Raw genomic sequence first — 24,589 nt, forward strand, 5'->3', positions numbered from 1 at the left:
GGTTCTGAAGCACTTGATGTGTTTAATAGTTTTCAGTTAACTCAGGCAGAGAAGGGTAACTATGAAACTGTAGTACAGTAGTACTGAGGAGTACCGCACTCCATGTAAAAGTGAAATGTGAGCAAAAGGGAATGCTTAGGATTTTTAAACAGATAATACAAAAAGAAGATGGAAGCCATAGAAAAGTTTGACTATCTAAGGGAGAAGAGCCAATCTTTCAGTTTTGGTTGGCTCACTGAGTCCTTGATAAGAGATTAGACTGCGAATGGCATCTGGAACAAAAACCTGAGAGAGAGACTACTGGAAGACCCACAATTGACTCTTAACAAAGCAATTAGAATTTTCTAAGCAAAGGAAGTCACTCAGTCCAGAATGAAGCTTATGGAGACTGGACAGTGCTCTGGCACTGTAGATATAACAGAGAAGCCAAAATACTACAAGAAAAAAGACCCGAGGCAGAAAAACATGCAAAGCTCAAAGTTGGAGTCCAGTAAAAACACCACATGGAGCTGCACACACTGTGGCAAACACCACAAGCCAAGGCACTGCTCCAAGAAAAGGGCCAGAGATATTTTTTATTGGATTCAAATAAACAGTGACCTTGAGGAAGCTGTTAAGACTTGTCGCATTCATTCCAGAAACACAGATCAAGTGAAGTAGCCTATGTTGGTGGCCCAAGAAAATTTAGCCCCCTAGAGCAAAGTATGCATAATTTGTTTATGACGACTGGGGGAAAATATGTATTTGTTTGAGACTATTATTCTCACTTCCTTAGCATAACCTTACTAGAAGATATTACAGATAAACAGATTTTTTACTTTTTACAGATTCAGACTAACACGGCTACCCCTCTGATACAGATAAACAGGAGATTGTTCATATCAATTTTTTGCTAGACATGGTATACCTGATCTAGTGATGTCTGACAATTGTCTGCAATTCATTGGATATAAAGCTTAAGCCGTTTGTAGCAAAGTATGCATTTAGACATATAGCTGCTAGTCTCCATTATCCCCAATTAGGGTGACCAAATGTCCCGATTTTATAGGGACAGACCCGACATTTGGGGCTTTGTTTTATATAGGTGCCTATTACCCCCCACCCCCTATCCTGATTTTTCACACTTGCTGTCTGGTCACTCTATCCCCAATACAATGTGTTGGTGGAAAATGGTGTGAAAATAATAAGCCACCCCCTGAAAAAGGATGAGCAGTCAGATTCTGAGTTGTATTTAGCACTGTTAAATTACAGAATTGTGGTAATTTAGCACTGGAAATTACCAGAATTGTGGTAATGTTATCTGCTTTTTTTGTTCAACGGAAAACTGAAAATAAAATCGCCTGTCCTGCTAGAAACTGATGTCAGAATCACTGGTGACTTGCTGATATATAAAGAGACAGATAAAGCAAAACAAAAAAGCTCATTATGATTCAGGGTCCTGGGAGCTGCCACCACTTTATGAAAATGACACTGTAAGTATCTATGATGGACAACAATGGTGACAAACAGCAGTGGTGTCACGAGGTTGTCACATAGTCATCTGAGGTTGTCATCCCAGCAGGATGCACACTATATAGGTGAAGGGACAGACGATATCTCCTCCAAATACCAGCAGAGAGGGAGATAAGGGGCACTGAGTCTGCCATTTTGCCCAGGAAGGTCTCAGGCAACAGCCACAGGAGATTGAGAGTGGAGCTACAAGACACGAAACAGCTAGAACAAGGGGACTTGCTGCCACCTTACGGCAGTAGTGCTGATGTTCCAGGAGAACCTTACAGGGTACAAGTGACAGCGCAGCGCACCTCAGTGACTGTTTGAACATTGTTAGTAATTTTAATGATTAGGTTGGCTATAAGTATTTGTAATTGTGTTATACTGTTTTTTAAATGTTCTTAAGTTTTGACTTGGAAGGCAAGATGCGTTATTGGAGACTGTGCCTTTTAGGGCTGAACTTCCTAGACAGAGAGTCTGTGTGGGATGCTGGAAAGCTCATGTTGTTGTCATTATGTGCAGCCAGCTGGAACCAAACACAGAATAAAGCAGAGCTCTTGCAAGCACCATAAACACTGAATGATTACTGAACGCCACAGGATGCAGTTGGCTCTCAGTTAAATGGTGAAATAGCTAAGACATACTGCCTACCTAAAATTCTTTATCTAGTTTCAAGTAGATATACTTCTTATCATTACGTGGGGCCTGCTAGCTCCCTTTGCCAATCAGGGGGGGGAGGAGAATTGGGCCCTTCTTGTTCACATCAAAGTTCTGGAGTGATCTTATGTACTCTTAAACGAGCTGCCACATTTCATCCCAAATAGGGTTATATTTCAGTGATGGTCTTCTGTATGTCAGACAGAACTTTTTTTCCCACTTAAAAGGGCACAAACCCATTATTTCCCCTTTTGAAGGTCACCTTTTAAGGAGTAAAGGAGAATCTTTGTTTATGAAACAATAATTCAACATTCTGTGTAAGCAGGCAGCCATTTATAATTTGTCCACTGAATCTGGCATATTAAATGGCAAATTTCAGTCCTTTTGTATGCTAAGCAATGTTTACTGAGAAAACATCACGTTTTATTTTTCATAGCAACCCTGTGGTACCCTGCTTGGTAAAAGCAGCCCTCTTGCTTTTGTACTTCTCCCAATGTATTAAATGACAGTAAGAGATGTACAGAGCCTGGAGCAATGAGTCTTCTAAAAGTCAGGTAGTTTGCAGTCTGTCACTAGTGACCACAAATTTTTTAAAGATGAACAGAGACTCCAATGTGAAAAACAACAGATGAGACCTCTATAGTTCATTAATCAAATACTGACAACCTTGTGGCAATAGTTATACCATATTGCTTAAGCCTTTTGGGCTTCAGGAAGTTATATGTTTTTTCATACGAGACAACTGTCTCAAGCCACAACTGTGAAATGGAGTGCATGTGGGCAGACCCTTTTGAGTCAATGGGACTCTGCACAAGCTCAAGAGTTCACCCTCATAAATGTGATTGCAAGACTGGGACTTAAAATTTAGAGATTAATAACCAGGTGACTCATGAGAGTCCACCCGTGGGGATTTGATTGCAGGTCTGTGAACCAGGGCCGGCTCTGGCTTTTTTGCCGCCCAAGGCAAAAAAGCCTCCCGCTGCCGCCGCCCCCCCCTCCACCCCCCAGTGCGGCAGGGGAGGGCGCCGAGCCGGGCCCCGGGCCGCTCTCCCCAACCGGCCGGAGCGCCGGGGGGAGGGCGGCTAGCCTGGCCGGGGCTCCGCTCTCCCTGGCAGCCGGGGCTCCGCGCCGCTCCCCTCCAGGTGCCGCCCCAAGCACAAGCTTGGTGGGCTGGTGCCTGGAGCCAGCCCTGCTGTGAACTGAGACAGTGGACTTGTGTTAAAAGTATGCAAATCCTTTGACAAATCTGGGGCCCAGCGGTTTTGTCACTTCAGTGGAACAGGGACTGGCTGTTGTCATGGTCTAGGTGCAGGAATGGGGGCAGGGAGGGCGCGCCAGGGGCCATGGCCCCATCACTTTTTAAAAGTGGATAACTATGCCCTCCCACTTTTTACTGGCTGTAAGCAGGGCTGGATCTAGGTATTTTGCCGCCCCAAGCAAAAAAAAATGTGGCTGCTCCCCGTCCCAGCTCTGGACTCCTCGCCGCACCCCCCCTCCCGCACCAGCCCTGGGCTCTCACCCCCACGACCCGCACCCCCCTTCTGCCCCAGCCCTGGGCTCTCCCCCCCCACACACACACACCCTGCCGCCCCAGCTCTGGGTTCCCTCTACCCCCCCACCATTGCCCCCCACATACACCTCCTGCCGCCCCAGCCCTGGGCTCACCGCCCACCCCCCACCTGCACCCTCCTTCTGCCACAACCCTGGGTCACTGGTAACTCGCTCCCAGGGCAGGTCATTCAGCAGGAATTTTAAATGTGCACAAAACACAGACAGGATTGGTTCCCGTATGGTTACAGAACTGCAGTAGAGTGGAACAATTTTCAGCTTGTGTGATTGGAGGATATCTGGATGCATATTATAAGACTGTCCTACATAAATGAGGAAAAGTTGAGGTGCCTTTATTATTCTTTTGTTCCACTCTTTCTTTCTATGGGGAATTTGCCAATGCGATATCACTGCCTTCCTTTTAAACAAACAAACAAACAAAAAAGGCAATGGCTGTTGAAAATAGCAATTCCAGTCCTAATAACCACTGTGAAGCATTTCTTGCTCAATTTTATCCTACTTTTTCTACAGCAAGTTACAGTGGATCAGTATATTTGATTTGGGAGAAATGAAGTAACAGCTGCCCAAACTGAGCTTGAGCACTCCTGAATTTTGAGGTGTTCAAATCTGGAAGGCAGATGCTGGGGGGGGGGGGGGCGGGAAAGGGGGCCTGTGGCTCTGCAGGGGAGCATGCAGCATGTATGCAGCAGCGTGTCTGGCGCTGCGTGAAGCCAGACACCTGGTCTGAGTGGCACGATAATGGGGCTGGGGGTTTGGAGAAGGGGTAGGAGGTTCCGTGGGGACAGTCAAGGGACAGGGAGTAGGGGGGGTTGGATGGGGTGGAGGTTCAGGGGGGTAGTCAGGGGCAGAGAGAAGGAGGGGTTAGATGGGTCAGGGGTTTCGGGGGGGGGGACAGTCAGGGGACACGCAGCAGTTGGATAGGCATGGGAGTCCCAGGGATTTGTCAGGGCACAGGTAGGGGGTGGGATCCTAGGGGAGAAATTGGGGGGGTCTCAGGAGGGGGCAGTTGGGGACAAGGACCAGTGGGCCTTAGATAGGGGGTGGGGTCCTGGGAGGGGGTGAGGGAGCAGGAGGGTTGGATGGGTTGGGGTTTCTGTGGGGGGCAGTCGGAGGAAGTGGATGGGAGCAGGGTGGGGCCACCCTCCCTCCCCGTGGAGTGTCCTATTTTTTTGAATGTTCAGATATGGAATCGCTACTCACAGTGCAGCTCTCCATTCAAAGCAGGCTGCAGCATGAGGTCTCAGCTTCCTCACTCCCTCCCCCTCTTTCCTGTTGGTAGTGGCCAAGGGAATGCTGGGAAATGTAGTTCTTTCCCTGCTCCAGGGCTGGCTCTATAGGCAGGGAGCTAACCAAGGAACTACAGCTCCCAGGGCCCCTTGTTGGTTCTCAGCTCCCATGCTGGATCCCTGCCACCCCTGCAAATGGGCTGCCCCAAGCACGTGCTTGCTTTGCTGGTGCCTAGAGCCTCCCCTGGCTGTAAGAGTGAGCAATGGGGGGGGAGGAGGCGGAGAGGAGTGAGTGTGGGGTAGGGTTTTGGGAGGAAGAAGCGGTGTGGTAGTGGGGCCTCTGGAAAAGTGGTGGTGTGAGAGTGAGACCTCGGGGGGGAATGGGCGGTGCAATGGCGGGGCGTCAGAGGGAAAGGACAGCACAGGAGTGAGGGGCCACGGTTTGGACATCAGTGCTCCCCCCACTTTTAGGGCCCTTTCGCCGCTCCTGGGTGCAGCTCAGGGTATGTCTACATTGCAATAAAACACTGACTCACGGGACTACAAAATTAAAGTGTAGACATTCAGGCTTGGGCTCCAGCCCAAGCTCTGGGACACTTGGAGCTCAGGCTCCAGCGCAAGCCTAACCATCTACACTGCAATTATATAGCTCTGCAGCCCAAGCCCCACAAGACCAAGTCAGCTCATTCAGGTCAGCCACGGTGTTTTGCGATAGTGTAGACATATGCAGAGAGAATCTAATTGTCTCAGTGGCTTTATTTATATATCTACCTATCTAAGGATTTATACTATGGTCATCACCACAGTAATCTTGCCTCTCCAGGAACCTAAGTTCAAAGCTTGTTTACCTAACAAGTAGAAATGTGCATGTGGTTTCATCCTACTGGACATATGTCTAGATCATAACTCTTCTATAGTGCCAGGCTGTTATAGACAATAGAAGCCAGGGTTCAAATTGTGGCATATAAATAATTGTCATAACATTGAAGGTGCTGGCTGGAAAAATTGCAGTATATCATGACTGACTTCAATCATTGGTTGCAGCAGGTCAGCAATAGGACTGAATACATTAAGAGATTGAGCCTGCAATTTATTGAGTGCTATCAACTTTTATTGAAGTCAAAGGGAATTGAGACTGGACTGGCCCTTCCAAAGCTATGTAGCTACATGACTCTAATCAGTGCTAGTATTCCTTTTTACTCACAGCCCCTAAACTCTCACGTGTATGCACACAATGTGAGCAACATGTAAAGGAAATTAAAACCCACTAATAAAATGAATGGTAGGTAGGTAATCCTAAAGGGCATTTTAAGTCAGAGACTAGAAATTAGATATATTGGATCATTATTTAAGCAAATGATGGCTGCCTGATCATCATCATCATCATCTGTCTAAATTAAACCTGCTTCTACAGCTTTCTAAATACAGTGAACCAAAGAGTTGAATAGGTGACTATTTACAATTATGTACAATGTCCACTATTATCACCTGTCTAAAAAGATCAGTCTCTTGGACAGATGCAGACATTTTTACAGGCCGAGATGAAAAGTTACCTAATTACAGGAAAGAAGCACTAATTAGTTCTTTGACATTAGCAAATTCCAGATTCCCTTCACCATCTTGAACTGCCAGAACATTAATTCACAGCCTGCAGAATGGATAGAAGATGACCCTGCAATCATATGTTTCTGTTATGGTTAAATAACACAGTACCAAATAGGTTAATAGACATTATTGACTGATAAAGCTCCTTTCACATCTTTCAAAATGCTGTAGTGGTAATTGTCTAATTTGTACTTTGTTAATTTTCATGCCACATAATTCACACACAAAGACATGGAGCTCTCTCCCCATTTCTCACCAAAGCTGTCATACTAGAGTTAATTGACTTTCATTCCTGGGTTCCCATAAGACTCCATTGCTTTTACAAAATAAGGCCTGATCCTGGGACTGGATCTGCGTGGGAGGATTGAGTCAAGTTGATCCCTGAGTCAAGCTTTTTTTAATTTAATCAGGTTCTGTATGGGTGCAGAGGTCTATCCCTGAGGATTCAATTGCAGGATCAGGGGCTAATTTGCAGAACATTTACCAGTAAATAGTAAATTATCCAAAATAATTAACAATAGACTCCACTTTTACTGTCTTTTATTGTTTGTTCATTTATTCACTAATTTGCAAAATTCAGAAATCAACAACTTGCCTTCCACTCAGTGCAAATTACTGAGGTTCTTCTTTGTATGTTTAACATATCACTTACTAATGCATATAGAAAGAAAGGCATCAGGCCAAAGTTTGATCTCAGTTACACAACTGTAAATCCAGAATACCTCCATTGACTTAAATGAAGTTAGTCCAGATTTACACTGAAGTAACTGAGATTGGGGTTTCCCCCTATGTCTTACAATGACTGAATGTATTGGCTGAAAGAGGATTAGTTTTGTTGTGTACCTCAAAGATCATAAAATATTCTCACACTAAAGAAACAGGATAATAGTTTGGGTGGGTAGAAAAGCTGAGTGGCATGAAAAGAAGATGTCAAGGTCCAATTTTTCATTTAAAGAAACAGTGTGCTATTAAAAACAGCTAGATGAGTTAATATTTACTAATATATATTATTTAAAAAAACTGAGGGTCTCACTTATTGCCAGGGCTGTATTTAGCCAACCCCACTAATGTCAATATTTACACCAAGCTCTGATGCCTTGGTTCACTAGGATTGTCCTATTTTTAGTATAGCCCAGTTGATTTTAAACCACTTTTTTGGCCCAATTTAATATAAGCAGCTTGGTAGGCGTCTAACCATCTTTCCCTCCCTCTTCTCTCTGCTACCCGCCATTCTCTAAGACTCTGCCCCCTCATGTGACTTACCTGCAGCCTACTCTTCAGTTTCCTGCTGCTTCCTCTCTTACTTCTGCAGTTAGGCCCATCTGTGCCTGGGCTGTGCAGATACTCTTTCTCTAGCCCCCACCCTCCAACTCCTCTCTCTTTCTTTGTCAGGCCTCAGAGGCTGCCACCTCCTCACTGAGCCCTGCTGCCCTATGAAAGGAAATTGAAGCTTCACACATTGTGCCTCAGATGCTCCCTCATCAGCCTGGCTGGCAGACTTGAAAAAGAAGATGACGGAGGGGAAACAAAGGAGGGAAAACAAACTGACTGAAGCAGAGAGGAGACCGTACTGCTGTCAATCTAGGCTCTGATGGAACAATGATGAGGAAAAATGCAGAAACTGGATTTTTTACAATTGTCAGATACACTGAGGAATTGTTTCTCAAAAAGGGAACGTTTAGGCTGAACAGCAGGAAAATCCTTGCTTAAGGGCTGTCTATATTGAGACATTTTTCTAACTGATTTTTTAAGCTGGTTAGAGTCATAGCAAACTAGGTTTAAAATCTGTCAATTTGAACTGGTTAGAAAATTTCCCCAATATAGACAGGCCCTTAGTGCATAATATAATCACATACGGGAAACCCTGTCTCTTGGAACATTTAAAAGTCACTAGCAAACATACAATCGGGAACAGTCCAGCATTGGCAGGGAGATGAGCCATAGTAATACCAGTAGACTTCTGCCACTTAAGATTCCATGGGAGAGATTCTGTGTGCTGCCTCTAAGAATACATCTACACTGCAGCTGTTGGTGTAATTTCCACCTTGGATAGACATACCCGTGCTAGCTTTGATAGAGCTAGAACACTAAAAGTAGCATAGCATCAGCAGCACAATAGACTAGCTGCCTAAGTACAAGCCTGTCCGAGACCCTAGGTATGTACCTGAGTGGCTAGACTGTGCCACTGTAGCTATACTGCTGTTTTTAGCGTTTTAGTTCATCTCTGCACTTGGAGCTAGGGGTGTGATTCCAAGTATAGCCAGACCTTAAGAGGCACAGTCCAGCACTCACAGCCTGGGCAAGGATGCTACTATGTAAAAAGCAACAGAGGGTCCTGTGGCACCTTTAAGACTAACAGATGTATTGGAGCATAAGCTTTCGTGGGTGAATGCCCACTTCGTCAGATGCTTTAGCACACCTTTTATAAAATTAAAAAAATAAAATACATTAATGGAGATAGCCTATCTCCTAGAGCTGGAAGGGAACTTGAAAAGTCATTGAGTCCAGCCCCCTGCCTTCACTAACAGGACCAAGTACTGATTTTGCCCCAGATCCCTAAGTGGCTCCCTCAAGGATTGAACTCACAACCCTGGGTTTAGCAGGAGGCAGCCTTACCACTTCTTCCCTTGGTCAGATATTGGGCTTTTAAGGCCCTTTTGTGCATCATAAATAGGGCAGCAAAGGGGTGAGGCCACCATAGCCAACTCTTGCCATGTTTTTCCCCAAGTGAGAGGATTTTGGCTGGGGCTGGAATCTAGTCGCATGATGACATGAGAAGGTCCAGCATGCTAGTGAATTTGAGCCATCTGATTGGCTGCCTGTCCCCCCTCCTGGGAAAGAACAACCAGTCGGAGCTGCTGCAGTCAGAGCTCTCTCCCTCTCGCCTCAGCAACCCCAAGCCATTCTCACAGAGAGGTGGGAGCGAAAGAGCCCAGCAGCTCAGGATGGCTCCCTCCTCCCCCCTCCTCTTCTGTGGGCAGGGGCGGCTCTATGTTTCACGCGGCTTCAGTGGCGTTTCTGTGGGTGATCTGCCGGTCCTGTGGCATGGGCATACCCGCCACAGAATTGCCGCCGAAACCGCAGGACCAGCGGACCTCCCACAGGCACGGCCTCACAGTGAGTGACAGGCTGCCCCCTGCGGCTTGCCGCCCCAGGCACGCACTTGCTGTGCTGGTGCCTGGAGCCGCCCCATCTGTGGACAACAGGGACAGGATGGTGCCTCTGCTCCTTCCCCTGCCCCTGCAGCCCCCAGGCCTGGGAGAGGGAACGAAGAACCCCCGAAAGAGCATAGTTGAGGCTGGGGGGGGGGGGGGGTACGGAACGGGGGGGGGGGGGTGGGGGGGGGGGGATGGGCAGAACATATAGAGGGTAGAACAGATGAGGTGAATGGGTAGAGGCCAAGGGGCAGGGAAAGAACTGATGTGGGGATTGAGGGGACAGGTTTTATTTGGTGGTTGGGGGAAAGAATTAATTGCTGGGCAGGGAATGGGCAGATGAGGGGATGAGAGTTCCAGTAGTAGGGGGCCTGTCATAACTATAAAGGGAAGGGCAACAGCCCTCCTGTGTACAATACTATAAAATCCCTCCTGGCCAGAGACTCCAAAATCCTTTTACCTGTAAAGGGTTAAGAAGCTCAGGTAACCTGGCTGACACCTGACCCAAAGGACCAATAAGGGGACAAGATACTTTCAAATCTTGGAAGGGGGAAGGCTTTTGTTTGTGCTCTTTGTTTTGGGGGGAGTTCGCTCTTGGGACTAAGAGGGACCAGACATCAATCCATGCTCTCCAAATCTTTCTGAACAAGTTTCTCATATTTCAAACTTTTAAGTACAGCCAGGCAAGGCTGTTAGTTTTATCTTTGTTTTCTCAACTTGTAAATGTACCTTTTACTAGGGTGTTTACCTCTGTTTGCTGTAACTTTGAACCTAAGGCTAGAGGGGGGTCCTCTGGGCTCTTTAAGTTTGATTACTCTGTAAAGTTATTTTCCATCCTGATTTTACAGAGATGATTTTTACCTTTTTCTTTAATTAAAAGCCTTCTTTTTAAGAACCCTGATTGATTTTTCCTTGTTTTTAAATCCAAGGGGGTTGGATCTTGATCCACCAGGAGTAGGTGGGAGAAAGGAGGGGGGATGGTTAATTTCTCCTTGTTTTAAGATCCAAGGGGTTTGGATCTGTATTCACCAGGGAATTGGTGAAGAGTCTCTTAAGGCTACCCAGGGAAAGGAATTAGCACATTGGGAGTGGTGGCAGCGGACCAGATCTAAGCTGGTGGTTAAGCTTAGAAGTTTTCATGCAGGCCCCCACATCTGTACCCTAAAGTTCAGAGTGGGGAAGCAGCTTTGACAGGGCCAAAATCACCTTTCCCAATAAATTAGGGAAAGTCAGCAAGACGAATTGGCCACACACCCACACCACTCCCTCCTCCCCCGCGCCACACACTGGAGGTGGGTAGAGGGAGTTCAAATGAAACAGGACCAAAAAAGGCAATAATATCTTTTTTTTTTTAAATCTCATGTTTTTTGATCTCTTGGGGTTGGCAATACTGTAGAGGATCTCACCCCAAGACTTTTTCTCCTGGTTTATGTTTACAGAAATAGACCAGTGGCTTATTATTAATTAATACTTTGATAGACTATTTAATTGAAAGCCAGCCTGACTGCACTTTATGCATTTCACCCCCTTCACTTCCCCCAACTCCATTACAAGTGGAACACTGAGGCTTCCACTTAAAAAGAGCCAATCAAAGTCTGTAGCACTGTGGTAAATTTGCAGAGTGACCTTCTTCCAAGCAACAACTGTGAGAGAAAGAAAATGCAGGGGTAAGTCTCCTCTTACACAACATCCACTAGAGAGAGAGCCCCTTCCCGCACAGTACTTAGGAGATGAGAGACTGGACCCTGGCTCTCCCACCTCAGTGCCCGAACCACCAGGCTACAGAGTCATTCCCTCTTGCTTTCTGGTCTAATAAGTCTTTAAGTATGTACATACAGTAGAACAACGTCAATAAGAGAGACTGAGGGAACCCTAGCTCAGAGTATCCCATAGCTGAGTGGTTAGGGCACTCACCTGAGAGATAGGAGCTGTCTGTTCAAATCCTTTCTCACCATTAGGCTGAGGGGAGAATTGAACCTGTAACTCCCATGTGAATGCTCTAATGGATGGGTTATAAGGCAGGCTTCGACTCCGGGGGCTGTTTTGTGTGGAGTTAGGCAAGAACCTAACTCATTCTTGCAAAAAGTAGCTTAGGTGCCTAAGCCACTTGACTCAAGGAAAGGAGTTCCTGGCTGTACATAGCAGGCCGTGATGGGTGCCTCCTGGCAACCCTGACTTAGGCACTGAACTCTGTGAGAGTAGTAGGACTTAGGACACACATACCCTTTGTCAACATCTCCCATTAGCTAGCACCGGGGGGCTTCCTACCTAGGATCCCAGCTTTTGTGGATCCCATTCTTAGGTGCCTAGCTCTGGAGTCTAGGCACCTAACTCAGACTTTGTGGATCCCATTGTTGTTCCAGTGATTTTCTAGGTGTCTAAAAGTTAGACATTGCAATGTCTAAGTCCCTTTCTGAATCCAAGGCTTTTAGTTACCTCTTAACCTTCTCATTGATAAATTAAAAGTTCAACTAAAAGAACTTCTACAAGCTGAATGAATTTATTAAGGAAGTGCCAGAATCCTATTTTATCTATCAGGTTTTATATCTGTGAAGTAGCTACTATAATCCAATTCCCATTTTACAGATCAGGAAACTGAAACACAGAAAAGTTTCAATTGTAAGTCAATGGCAGAGTCAAACTAGAGGATTCCAGACATTGTCATATGTTCTAATCACTAAGTGCCACTCCCTCACCATTCCTAATCCTTGTCCTTTTAATTTAGATATTAATAGTCTCTCATCACATCTTCTCTAGAACATAAATGATGTCTTATGCAATACAGAAATATTTTATACTGTTGAGTCAAATCTGTGTGTGAAGATCTGCAAATTGAATAAATACAGATATGTTTCAGAAACAACTGCAATAGGCAAACCTCAACAACCGACTTGAGATGTGAAACCAACCAGAAGTTCAGATGCTTATCTGACCTGATCAACTCAGCAACAATGAGGTGGGCCTGTTGCAAAAACGGGCTCTCTCATGAGACGTTCAGTAACACCTGCAGCTGTCTGTGCTGGAAATATTACAAATTTTTCCTTTCCTGCATGCTGTTCTAGCACTTCCAGGAAATATAAAAATGAAAGATAAATTAACCCAACTTTCTCGAACCTCAACAAAGGTTTGTTTTGGATATAGGAATAAGTATGTCAGTAGTTTACCTGAACTGGTTTCACTGCATCATAATGTACAGTATCAAAGAATAAGAGCTGCACAAATCAGCCAGTCTATGAAATTTTTATGTATCTGATTGTTCTTTGTAATTGAGAAACACCTTTGGCATGGACTTTGCAGTTATTAACTGCTCAACCTCAGCACAGTCTAAATCTTGCACTAGAGACCTGCCACATTCCAAACTATCTTCTATTGTAGATGTTGAAGAGGGCTGATGAAGTGTTGCTAGAGCTTCACTTTTCTGATAAATGGCAATGGTAGGTCGATATTTTAAACCATTTAGGAATGAAACCTGCCTGGAAGGTGAGAACCTGCCAGCGTTTGGACCCTTGAGTGTAAAATCCATGTGGAAGGTAGTGTTTTTATTTTATTTCCATGATGGAATGATGTCCCTTGCAGCTGTCATGGACCACACTTTCTTTGTGATATAACCTGATAAATGATTTGTCAAAATAACTTGCTCAAATGTGTGTATTTTAAAATAGCAATTAGAGAATAGTAATATCTTGCTTTGGTTTCACACTAATCTTCTTTTACTTCACACCTAAAGGTTTGTCTCATCATAATTTCCTGCTTTATATTCATAGTTTGAGGTGGGTGTCAGGATACTGGTCACACTTAAATAAGGGTCTTTTTCCATCCTATTTTTGAATAGAGTTGCAAACTGTTTGCTTTGCAAATACTTCCAGAAGGGAAATACCTGTCATTTTGAGTACTTTCTAATACCTTTTCTGCCATAAGTTATAACAATCTTCGTACTAACTTATGTCAAGAGCCATCTTAAAATAATCATGATAAATCACGATAAATCATGATAAATCTGGAACGTCATTCCAACAATTGTCTATAAGACAGTTTCAATGCTAGCAGGAAGGGTGTCATAGTTCCACATTTGCATTTAGTAAATTAAAGCCCATTCTTATTAAACACTTCTGTATTGCAATAGTGTCCTGAGGCTTCAGCCAGTTTGGGCTCCATTGTGCTAAGTGCTGTAAATAGAAAATGAGAGTTCTTGTCCTAAGGCAACTAGAATCTGAAGAGCAAGACCTGATGGCAGGATAAGACTAGGGGGGTGTATGGCCTGGGAGTAAGGAAAGGGAAGATGGGGTAAAACCCACAATTTAGCCACGTGCCGCTCAATGAAATTAACGAGCATTATATGGTTGACTCGCCTGATTAGCAAGGAAAAGTTCATCCCTTTTTCCTGCCAAATCCAACTTTTAGAGGCACTTCCAGATAAAAAATGGGGACATGATAATCTAAGGGTCAGAAAAATGACCCAGTCTGCTAGAGGTATTTCAACCTATTCACAAGACATGCCCAGCTTCTAGTTTACTTTAGCCTGGACACCCTCCATCTACTCAGTTGAAGAATTTGTGATTTAAGCCTGTTATGCTATTTAACTGATTGTATTTGGAGTCAGAGGTTGTAGTTAATGCTGTAATGTGATATGCCTTCTAAGAGAGCAAATAAACAAATGGTATATTTTGTGATGCATTTTCTTTGTTTTTTATGGTTTGTTCACTTAGGACTAGATTCACAAATGGCTCAGCATTGAAGCACCTAACTTTTAGGTGCCTAGCCACCCAGTAAAATCCACTGCCCTAGGTGCTCAGACTCCCTATATAATGCATACGAAGAGAGAGCTGCCTAAGCATGGGATCCATAAAATCCAGGCTGTTGAGTGGGGAGCCACTAGGGAAAGCTGAGGAAGGGGTGTGGCCTAAGACCACCCCTCTCAGGGAGCTAGGCTTCTATCTCTGCTTGGGACTGAGGAGAAAGACAGGGGTAGCACCCCCTTATAATCATTAGCTCAATTGTTAGGGCATGCACCCTGGCTGTATGGGAACCAATGTAAATTCCCCCTTTTGCCTGATGTAAAGAAGGAATTTGACTTGGGGTCTCCCACCTCTCAGCAGTGCCCTAACCCCTAGGCTATGGGGTATGCTGATGTTGGGCTTTCTGAGTCTCTCCTGTTGAAGTCTTTCCACTGCGTATAAATAATTAAATATGCATTGGGACAGAAAGAGAGAGAATGGCTCTACGGTGGAGTGGTTAGGGCATGAACCTGAGCTGAAGAGCTGCAGAGAGCTAGAGCTTGTGCCCCTTGAAGCATATGAGGTTAGGCACCCATGGTTAGGGGAAGAAATAAACCCACCCCCAACCTCACTTATAAATAGAAAGGCAGGGGCAGACTTACTGAACCAGAGGTCTGTGGCAGCAGAACCATTTATGAGGAACTCCCTCCAATCCCCATGTAGAAGCGCCAGCTCTGCTGCCAACTTCTAATGCCTTGTCTGCAGTAGCTTATTCTGTACTTGTTGTCAGCAGCCCATCTGCACTAGAGTTGACAATGGTTTAAGTGCTGATGTAGATAGGGCTAAAGCCTCTAACCCTGTGTTGATTGAAGCTAGTCTTCAACAAGAATGGAATGTGCTGGTATAGACAAGGCATAAGCAAATTTTTGAGCACTCTCACTGAGGGTGAGTGTCTCTCTTTCCCCCATCCACCCATTCTGGAGGACGACTGTCCTACTGTACTGTGTAAGCAGAGATGCAGTTTGGATTCTCTCCAGGCAGAAGAGCAAAGGTTCCACCAGGAGATTACAGGCAGCTCTCCATGGTATTAGGAGGGGGTTACTCACCAAACTCCAGTGCTATTCACTTGCCCTGCAATCCTATGCAGTGTTCTCTCTGCCCCCACTAGCTGTCCATCTAACTTTTTTCAAGTGTGAAGAAGTAGGTTCTCTTTCTACCCAAAAGGCAAAATATGTCAAATTATAGGTTGAGTCTGAGGGTTGAGTGAGGTGAGGAGGCTCAGAGGTCTCGAGAACTCCAATGGCAGAAAAAATGACTTTCCTTCTATCGTTCTAAACCATCTGAGGAAGACCAACATTGAGCAAAAAGAACAGGAGTACTTGTGGCACCTTAGAGACTAACACATTTTTTAGAGCATAAGCTTTTGTGGACTATAGCCCACTGCATCCGAAGAAGTGTGTTAGTCTCTAAGGTGCCACAAGTACTCCTGTTCTTTTTGCGGATACAAACTAACATGGCTGCTACTCTGAAACCAACATTGAGCAGCATCTTTTGATGAACACATTCTCCGCTCTTTCCCTGTTCTCAAAATGGGGAGGATTACTTTATTCATGACATAAGATACCAAAGCTGACACCCAAGTAGTGAGTAATATGGTCACTTCTAATAAGTTATCTATCATGTACCCTCATGCACAAAGGAAAAAATGCTATAAAAGCAAATGTGAGCAGCTAAAGATTCCCCAAGTGGAAAAAGTCAAATCGGGACAGGGCTTGTGGCAGAGAACCTGAAGTGGAGAAAGGCTGCAGCAAGGGGGAAAACATCAATTTTCAATACTAACGGAGAAAAAGAAGGAATCTGACATGAAATAGGACTCTTCGTATTGCCTGTGGCGTTTCTGTAGCTGCTCATTCTAATGCCAGTCAAGCTAAAGACAGTCACTATGGATGTGAAGATGCAAAGGGTCCAATTTCATCCTAAATTATAGATCTGCAACTTATCTGACTTTGACAGGATGGTATGCACATAAAAGAAAGCAGAATTTGATCATGCCTACTTCAATCTCTCCTGTAATTTAGGACAATAATCCTAGAAAATCAGAACAACACTATTGGAATAGCCAGGGGAAAGGACAATAAAAAAAGCTTCTTAAATATTTTTCATGTGGCCACTGTGAGAAACAGTATATACTTATGGACTCTTCCCTTTTCTCTGTGTATGTATAAATAAAATATAAATTCAAAAACATCTGATGTAGCAATGAGTAATCAACATAGCTAAGAAATTCTCCACAGTTGCCTATTATTGTCCACGATCTTGTCCGAGAGCTTACAATTTACTTGTGTTGGAGCATGGAGGCTAGATAACAATGAACAGCAGTTTTATTTCTATCCACACTTTGATTTCTTATGCCAGATCTAGACCAGTCCTGCTACTGTATAAAATAGGAGGATGGGATAGCTCTATGCTGTTGAGTAAGTTATTGGTTGTCAAGGGAAGAATGCAGAAGCAATGAGGGGAACTTAAAAACATCTGTTTCTTCCATCAGAGGTCTCTTTCAGTATCCCAGGATATCAGTTAGCATTTAACAAGTTCAGATAGTGGTTCTAAAATAGTTCCTGCTTAGAACTTTGGGGATTCTACAGTTGCAACCAAACTTTTCAAGCTGTATTCATACCTAATTAAAGTAACCATGCATGTTAGGAAACTGATTTAACATGCCAGATAAGTATATCATAAGAACATGACAAATATAATCATATCTTTAGATGAAATGATTAAGATAAAGAACAAATATTAAACATCAGAAATCATATTACATTTGCACAAAGTTGTCAGAATAATTGGTTGGTGGAATACTTTTTGTTAATGGTGTCAAGAGACATCAGATACTTGTAAACGTGGTCTGAGTCCGCAAGCCTAACTCTCCCCTCTCCTAGCATAGGTGCTTTGGGAAGAGTTACAACTATAAAAAGGGCAGCTGCAGAGACACAAGAGGGAGAATGCATGGGAAGGCAGGGTATCCTATCCAGCTGCTGAGTGAACCCCAGGCTATGGAATCTTTTTGTTATGCTTATGGTAACTGAGTTTGATTTATGCTGATAAAGAAATGTGGTCTTGATAAGGGGAAAAAATTCCTGCCAAATTACTGATATTACTGTCAAGTCACTCTACCAGCCTTTGGTCTTCTGACAAAATTATCTGCAACTTTTCCTGCTTTTTTAAAAATTCTTTTGTTGAGGGTATGTGGTAGAGGTATTAAATTATTAGCAAATTTGCCACAAATATGATTGTGCCAATTTTAGTCTAATCTGTCCCCCAATAATCTCTTTGAGAATTTACTGAGCAATGAAAGTGTTGCAATGACACCTGGTTTGTTGTCCAGTACGCATATTTGGAGTAAGAGGTTGTGACATCAGACTTCATATAATTCCAGAGAGCAGTTATAGAAAAGAATTCTCCAATGGTCTGAAGTCCACTTCCTCTCTATTCAAAAAAGTAGCTCTAATCATATAAGAGCTTCTTAAAATGCGCTTCTTAATTCTACACCCACAAATTGCCATTTCAGATTTCTCTTAGAATGAGGAAGAGCAGCACTCTAGTTTTACTATCTTAAATGTTATTGATTTCCATTTTTTACCGAGTTGTGTGACTCAATGTCACATTCCTCCTGATTAGGTAATATTTCGCAATTTCACTTTGAAGCATTTCAGTAAAGTTCTCCTCTTTTCATTAATTTGTACTTTTGATAGCCTGTGCTGTATGCATTCATATGCTGTTGTTTAACCATTCTTCCCTGCTGATTTTTCCATTGCTTCAATACACACTTATCTGTCATTAATGCAAAATCCACCAACTTTTATTCTCACTTTAGAATGAAGGTGTGATTGATCCCACAACCAGTTTCCTCAATTTCTATTTTGGGGAGAGAGAGAGAGAAAAGCAATTTGAGAAGAGAACTCCAAACCAACTACCCCTGAATGTATGTAATGTTATCAGTGAGATTTCAAAAGCACACACAAGAAACAGAAGTTACAGCACTCATTAATGACGGCCATATGTCTCAATTTATCAGGATGGTCATGGGGTGACAGCTGGTTCTGCTGGATTTTTCTAGCAGTTTCAGTAAAACCAATGCAGATATGATTGAATCTGCTTTACCCTTTGTTCCATCCCCTTTGACTCCTCCCAGTCTGAGTCCCTCCCCTTTCCTCCTTTCAGGAATAGAAATCACCTCTGTTTGGCCCATTATGCAACCTGATAGCTGGTGCCTCTCAACAGCCTCTTTCTTTTTGTTTCTGCTGTGCTACTGTTTCAATTTGTAGACTGAGAGGAGAGACTCAGAAAGAGGAACTAGTGGATGACAGGTCAGGTCAAGTGAGTAGCTGCTAGGATCCAATTAAATAGTAAGATGGAAGGAACTGAAGCAGACATAATGCGGCAGGGAGGAGAGCAGAGAAGAATGGAAGAACATAAGAATGGCCATACTGGGTCAGCTCAATGGTCCATCTAGCCCACTGTCTTCTGACAGTGGCCAATGCCAGGTGCCCCAGAGGGAACAGAACAGGTAATCCTCAACTGATTCATCCCATCACCCATTCTCAGCTTCTGGCAAACAGAGACTAGGGACACCATCCTGTCGATCCTGGCTAATAGCCATTGATGGACCTATCCTCCATGAACTTATCTAGTTCTTTTTTGAACCCTGTTATAGTCTTGGCCTTCACAACATCTTCCGGCAAGGACTTCCACAGGGTGACTGTGCATTGTGTTAAAAAATACTTCCTCTTGTTTGTTTTAAACCTGCTGCTTATTAATTTCATTTGGTGACCCCTAGTTCTTGTGTTATGAGAGGAGTAAATAACATTTTCTTATTTACTTTCTCCACACCAGTCAGGCTTTCATAGACCTCTATCATATCCCCCCTTAGTCCTCTCTTTTCCAAGATGAAAAGTCAGTCTTATTAATCTCTCCTCATAAAAAAACTGTTTCATACCCCTAATAATTTTTGTTGCTCTCTTCTGAACCTTTTCCAATTCCAATATATCTTTTTGAGATGGGGTGACCACATCTTGAATACTGCATGGGGATGTGGGCGTACCATGGATTTATATAGAGACAATATGATATTTTCTGTCTTATTAGCTATCCCTTTCTTAATGGTTCCCAAAATTCTGTTAGCATTTTTGACTCCGGCTGCACAGTGAGTGGACGTTTTTAGAGAACTATCACCAATGACTCCAAGATCTCTTTCTTGAGTGGTAACAGTTAATTTAGACACTATCATTTTATAGGTATAGTTGGAATTATGTTTTCCAATTTGCATTACTTTGCATTTATCAACACTGAATTTCATCTGCCATTTTGTTGTCCAGTTACCCAGTTTTGAAAGATCCTTTTGTAGCTCTTCGCAGTCAGCCTGGGACTAAACTATCTTGAGCAATTTTGTATCATCTGCAAATGTTGCCACCTTACTCTTTACCCCTTTTCTCAGATCATTTATGAATATGTTGAATAGGACTGGTCCCAGTACAGACCCCTGGGGGACACCGCTATTTACCTCTCTCCAGTCTGAAAACCGACCATTTATTCCTACTTTGTTTCCTATCTTTTAACCAGTTACCAATCCATGAGAGGACCTTCCCTCTTATCCCATGACAGCTTACTTTGCGTAAGAGCCTTGGTGAGGAACCTTGTCAAAGGCTTTCTGAAAATCTAAGTACACTATATCCACTGGATCCCCTTATCCACATGCTTGTTGACCCCCTCAAAGAATTATAGTAGATCGGTGAGGCATGATTTCCCTTTACAAAAAACATGTCGATTCTTCCCCAACAAATTATGTTCATCTCTCTGACAATTTTGTTCTTTATTATAATTTCAACCAATTTGACCGGAACTGAAGTCAGGCTTACTGGCCCATAATTGCTGGGATCACCTCTGGAGCCCTTATTAAAAATTGGCATCACATTAGCTATCCTCCAGTCATTTGGTACAGAAGGTGATTTAAATGATAGGTTACAGACTACAGTTCATAATTCTGCAATTTCACATTTGAGTTCCTTCAGAACTCTTGGGTGAATACCATCTGGTCCTGGTGACTTATTACTGTTTAGTTTATCAATTTGTTTCATAACCTCCTCTAATGACACTTCAATCTGGGGCAGTTCCTCAGATTTGTCACCTAAAGAGAATGGCTCAGGTTTGGGAATCTCCCTCACATCCTCAACCATGAAGACCAATCCAAAGAATTCATTTAGTTTCTTCACAGTGGCCTTATCGTCCTTGAGTGCTCTTTTAGTATCTTGATCATCCTGTGGCCCCACTGGTTGTTTAGCAGGCTTCCTGCTTCTGATGTAGTTAAAATAGTAATTTTTTTTTTTTTTTTTGAGTCTTTGGCTAGCTGTTCTTCAAATTCTTCCTTGTCCTTCCTAATTATATTTTTACATTTAACTAGTCAGAGTTTATGCTCCTTTCTATTTTTGTCACTAGGATTTAACTTCCACTTTTTAAAGGATGCCTTTTTGCCTCTCACTGCTTCTTTTATTTTGTTGTTTAGCCATGGTGGCACTTTTTTGGTTCTCTTATTAGGTTTTTTAATTTGGGGTATACATTTAAGTTGAGCCTCTACTATGGTGTCTTTAAAAAGTTTCCATGCAGCTTGCAGGGATTTCTCTTTTGGTGCTGTACCTTTTAATTTCTATTTAACTAACCTCTCAGTGCGAGAGGATACCATATCATCATCTGGAATGAGGGTTCCAGCTATGGGATCGTTTCCCTCTGCTCCAGTTGGATGTTCTCCTTCCCTGAGGCTTTCATCCTCCTCAACAGCTCAGAGGCTATCAGACTGGGGGTGGGACCGTTCTACTGTGTCCCGGAAAATGTCATCTATGTACCTCTCTGTCTCCCTTAGCTCCTCCAGTTCAGCCACTCTGGTCCCCAAAGCCCACACATGGTCTCTGAGGGCCAGGAGCTCCTTGCACTGAATGCACACATACGCCACCTGCCCATGGGGCAGGTAATCATACATGCTGCATTGGGTGCAATAAACTGGATAGCTCCCACTCTGGTGCTGGACTTCTGCCTGCATTATCTTTTAACTCCTGACACTTGTTCCTTTGTTGTTGTGTTGTTTTGTTTTTATCAGGGGGTGTTTGGCTTTAAATTTAAAGGATATTAAAAGAACAGGAGTACTTGTGGCACCTTAGAAACTAACAAATTTATCTGAGCATAAGCTTTCGTGGGCTACAGCCCACTTCATCGGATGCATAGAATGGAACACACAGAAAGAAGATATTTATACATACAAAGAACATGAAAAGATGGGAGTAGCCATGCCAACTGTAATTGGTCCCCCAAACAAACGGACTACACGGTATATTTCAGTCAAGCAGGAAGCACATCACAAACACACGCACTACAGACAACAAACTTACTCCAAGGGTCATGTAATTGCTCCTCCTTCTCCTGGAGAACTCCTTCGTGAAACTCCCGTTAGCTGCTCCTGTTCGCTATCTAGAGAAGAGATACGTCCTTCTCCCGCATCCTATTGAGCACTTCCACCCTCACCCGCAAAGAGATGCATTAAATCCTCCTCCTCTTACCCAGTCACATCACCTTCCCAAATAACTGTCTTGCCCCTTGCCAAAATAACTCATCTCCCACGCAACACACTTGCGCCAAAACTCTACTACTACTACATTACACAACCAAAAAGACAGGTTTTCCTGTAGCAAGTTGCCAAACCATTCTGCGTGCCCTCTTCCTGGTGAGCATTTCTAAAGTGTCTTTCAGTAATACAAGGTGCTACGGTTGCATCTAGGTATTTAAGAATAATGTCTTGGTCTGGGGGTTCAGAAATCTGGTTATGCAACTCCCATAACTGTAATTTTGCTTACATACAGTCATTCTACACACAGTCATACAAAATGTTGCATATGTGCAAGGGAGAAGAGTATTTATGGTACTTCCTATGGCCCCCATTACCCTAGTATTTGAACACCTCACCATCATTAATGTAATTACCCCCACAAAAACCCCTGTGAGGTAGGGAAGTGCTATTATCCCTGTCTGTAAAATGGGGTTCTGAGACACAGAGAGGCTAAGGCCCAGAATCTCAGACATCTAGTTCCCATTGATTTCAAATCCCTAAACACCTGCAATTGTCCACTGGGTATGTGAACCATAACTGGATTTCTTGACTTGTACATTTAAATTCTCAAACCATAATGATGCATCAGTACCTTCTTGCATTTAATAGGCTTTTCTCCATTAATCATATGCCTAGTAAGATTTGTATGGTGCTTTTGTTACACTAATTCATTTTCATATAACAAAACTGTAGAGCCATAATTACTATGAGCAAGTAGCAAGTTTGCAACTGAAAAATGGAAATAGCATTTTAAATGATTCTAACAGTGAGCTATAGGGACTCTTGATTTTCCTTTTAAAATAGCTAAAGAAATATTATACGTAAGCCTAGATATCCACAATTAGGGAAAAACCTTAGACTCTGGATTACAGAATCAAAGAGAAGTAAAAGAGGCTTTTGAAAAGATACTGAACATACTATGACAGGTTTCAGAGTAGCAGCCATGTTAGTCTGTATCCGCAAAAAGAACAGGAGTACTTGTGGCACCTTAGAGACTAACAAATTTATTAGAGCATAAGCTTTCGTGGACTACAGCCCACTTCTTCGGATGCATATAGAGTGAAACATATATTGAGGAGATATATATTTACACACATACAGAGAGCATGAACAGGTGGGAGTTGTCTTACCAACTCTGAGAGGCCAATTAAGTAAGAGAAAAAAACTTCTGAAGTGATAATCAAGATAGCCCGGTACAGACAGTTTGATAAGAAGTGTGAGAATACTTACAAGGGGAGATAGATTGTTTCACTCTATATGCATCCGAAGAAGTGGACTGTAGTCCACGAAAGCTTATGCTCTAATAAATTTGTTAGTCTCTAAGGTGCCACAAGTACTCCTGTTCTTTTTGAACATACTATGTAACCCACTGTTCACTGCATATTATACCCACAGTGCCTCAGGTATAGACAATGTGAGAGTCTGTTACAGCTCTCAGCTACAGAACTTTAGCTCACACTGAAGAAACTCATGTTTTTAATTCTTGAAATCCCTGATAACAACAAAGATGCTCCTCATTACAAATGCAAATCAAGGCCCTGATCTTGCAAGCACCTCCACATATGCAGATGCTCGTGCTCATGCAGAGCCCTACTGAAGTTGCTGGGACTCCACGCAGACAAACGAGTTTGCAGTTTTCAGGACAGGAACCCAAGATTGCAAAGTAAAAGCCTTGAGATGCACTAGTGTTGAGATTAGATCTTAAAAGTGAAAAATGATCTCTATCTGAAGTTAAACTTTGGCCTTTGTTTTAAAGAACAGTTTTGTGATTAGGATTCAAATTGAAGTCAGTTCCCTCCCCCCATGTGACTTCTCACAATATATAACATAGCAAAGCTTCATTCATTCTTCATATGGTGGTCTGGGTTCTCTCATCTCTAGCACCAGATGCTCATCAAATGCCAGCCACAAAGTATTGCTACATTGTAGATGTTCAGATAAAATAAAACTGTGCAAATAAACAACAATATGCTACTGAGAATTAAATGGAGAAAAAACACAGCATGAGTTTAAAAACAAAGTAGCAACAATGAAGAAAAAATACAAGTTTACATATGGCTTTTATTGCCTATTTTCTTTATTTGGTATTCTCATTCATTTACAATCAGTGTGTTTATAGCAATCATGGGCTAAATCACACTAGTATGTAAGTGAGATCAGATTTTTCCTTTTAGTCTTGTAGGTAGAATGCCTGAAGATTAGTAAGTCTCTCTCTCAATGTTTAGGCTTCCCTTAATCGTTGTTCTGTTCACGCAGAAGTTCGTTTAAAACACTGCTTTGTCTCAGAGCCTCTAGGTCGGAAAGATCTTCACTAATGACAGGGACATCTTCGCTTTGATCCTTGGCTGTCAGTTCATCTTCACTGTCTGACAGTGTACATAGGAGTGTATCATTTTCATAGGTGGGAAAATAATACCTGAAAGCGACAAAATTTAAGAATAAAATATTACTAGAGGGTCACACATTGCATTGCACATGTAGGCTGACTGCTAGAAGTTAACTGTATCCAACTTAAGTGCA

At 43.0% G+C, this 24,589-nt stretch overlaps 1 protein-coding gene across 2 annotated transcripts in view; it reads right to left on the reverse strand.

The window, feature by feature from the left end:
• Nucleotides 1–24,127: 24,127 nt before the first annotated feature.
• The window catches only part of ZNF277 (zinc finger protein 277), a 78,059-nt gene continuing 77,597 nt past the window's right edge, over nucleotides 24,128–24,589 (reverse strand). For both annotated transcript variants that reach the window (XM_034769259.1, XM_034769251.1), the window contains exon 12: nucleotides 24,128–24,485. In XM_034769259.1, the coding sequence (XP_034625150.1) occupies nucleotides 24,302–24,485 (184 nt within the window). In that variant the 3' untranslated portion in view covers nucleotides 24,128–24,301. The remainder of the gene's footprint in view (nucleotides 24,486–24,589) is intronic.

The sequence above is a fragment of the Trachemys scripta genome, chromosome 1, assembly GCF_013100865.1.
Source record: "Trachemys scripta elegans isolate TJP31775 chromosome 1, CAS_Tse_1.0, whole genome shotgun sequence".
Taxonomy (NCBI): Eukaryota; Metazoa; Chordata; order Testudines; family Emydidae; genus Trachemys; species Trachemys scripta.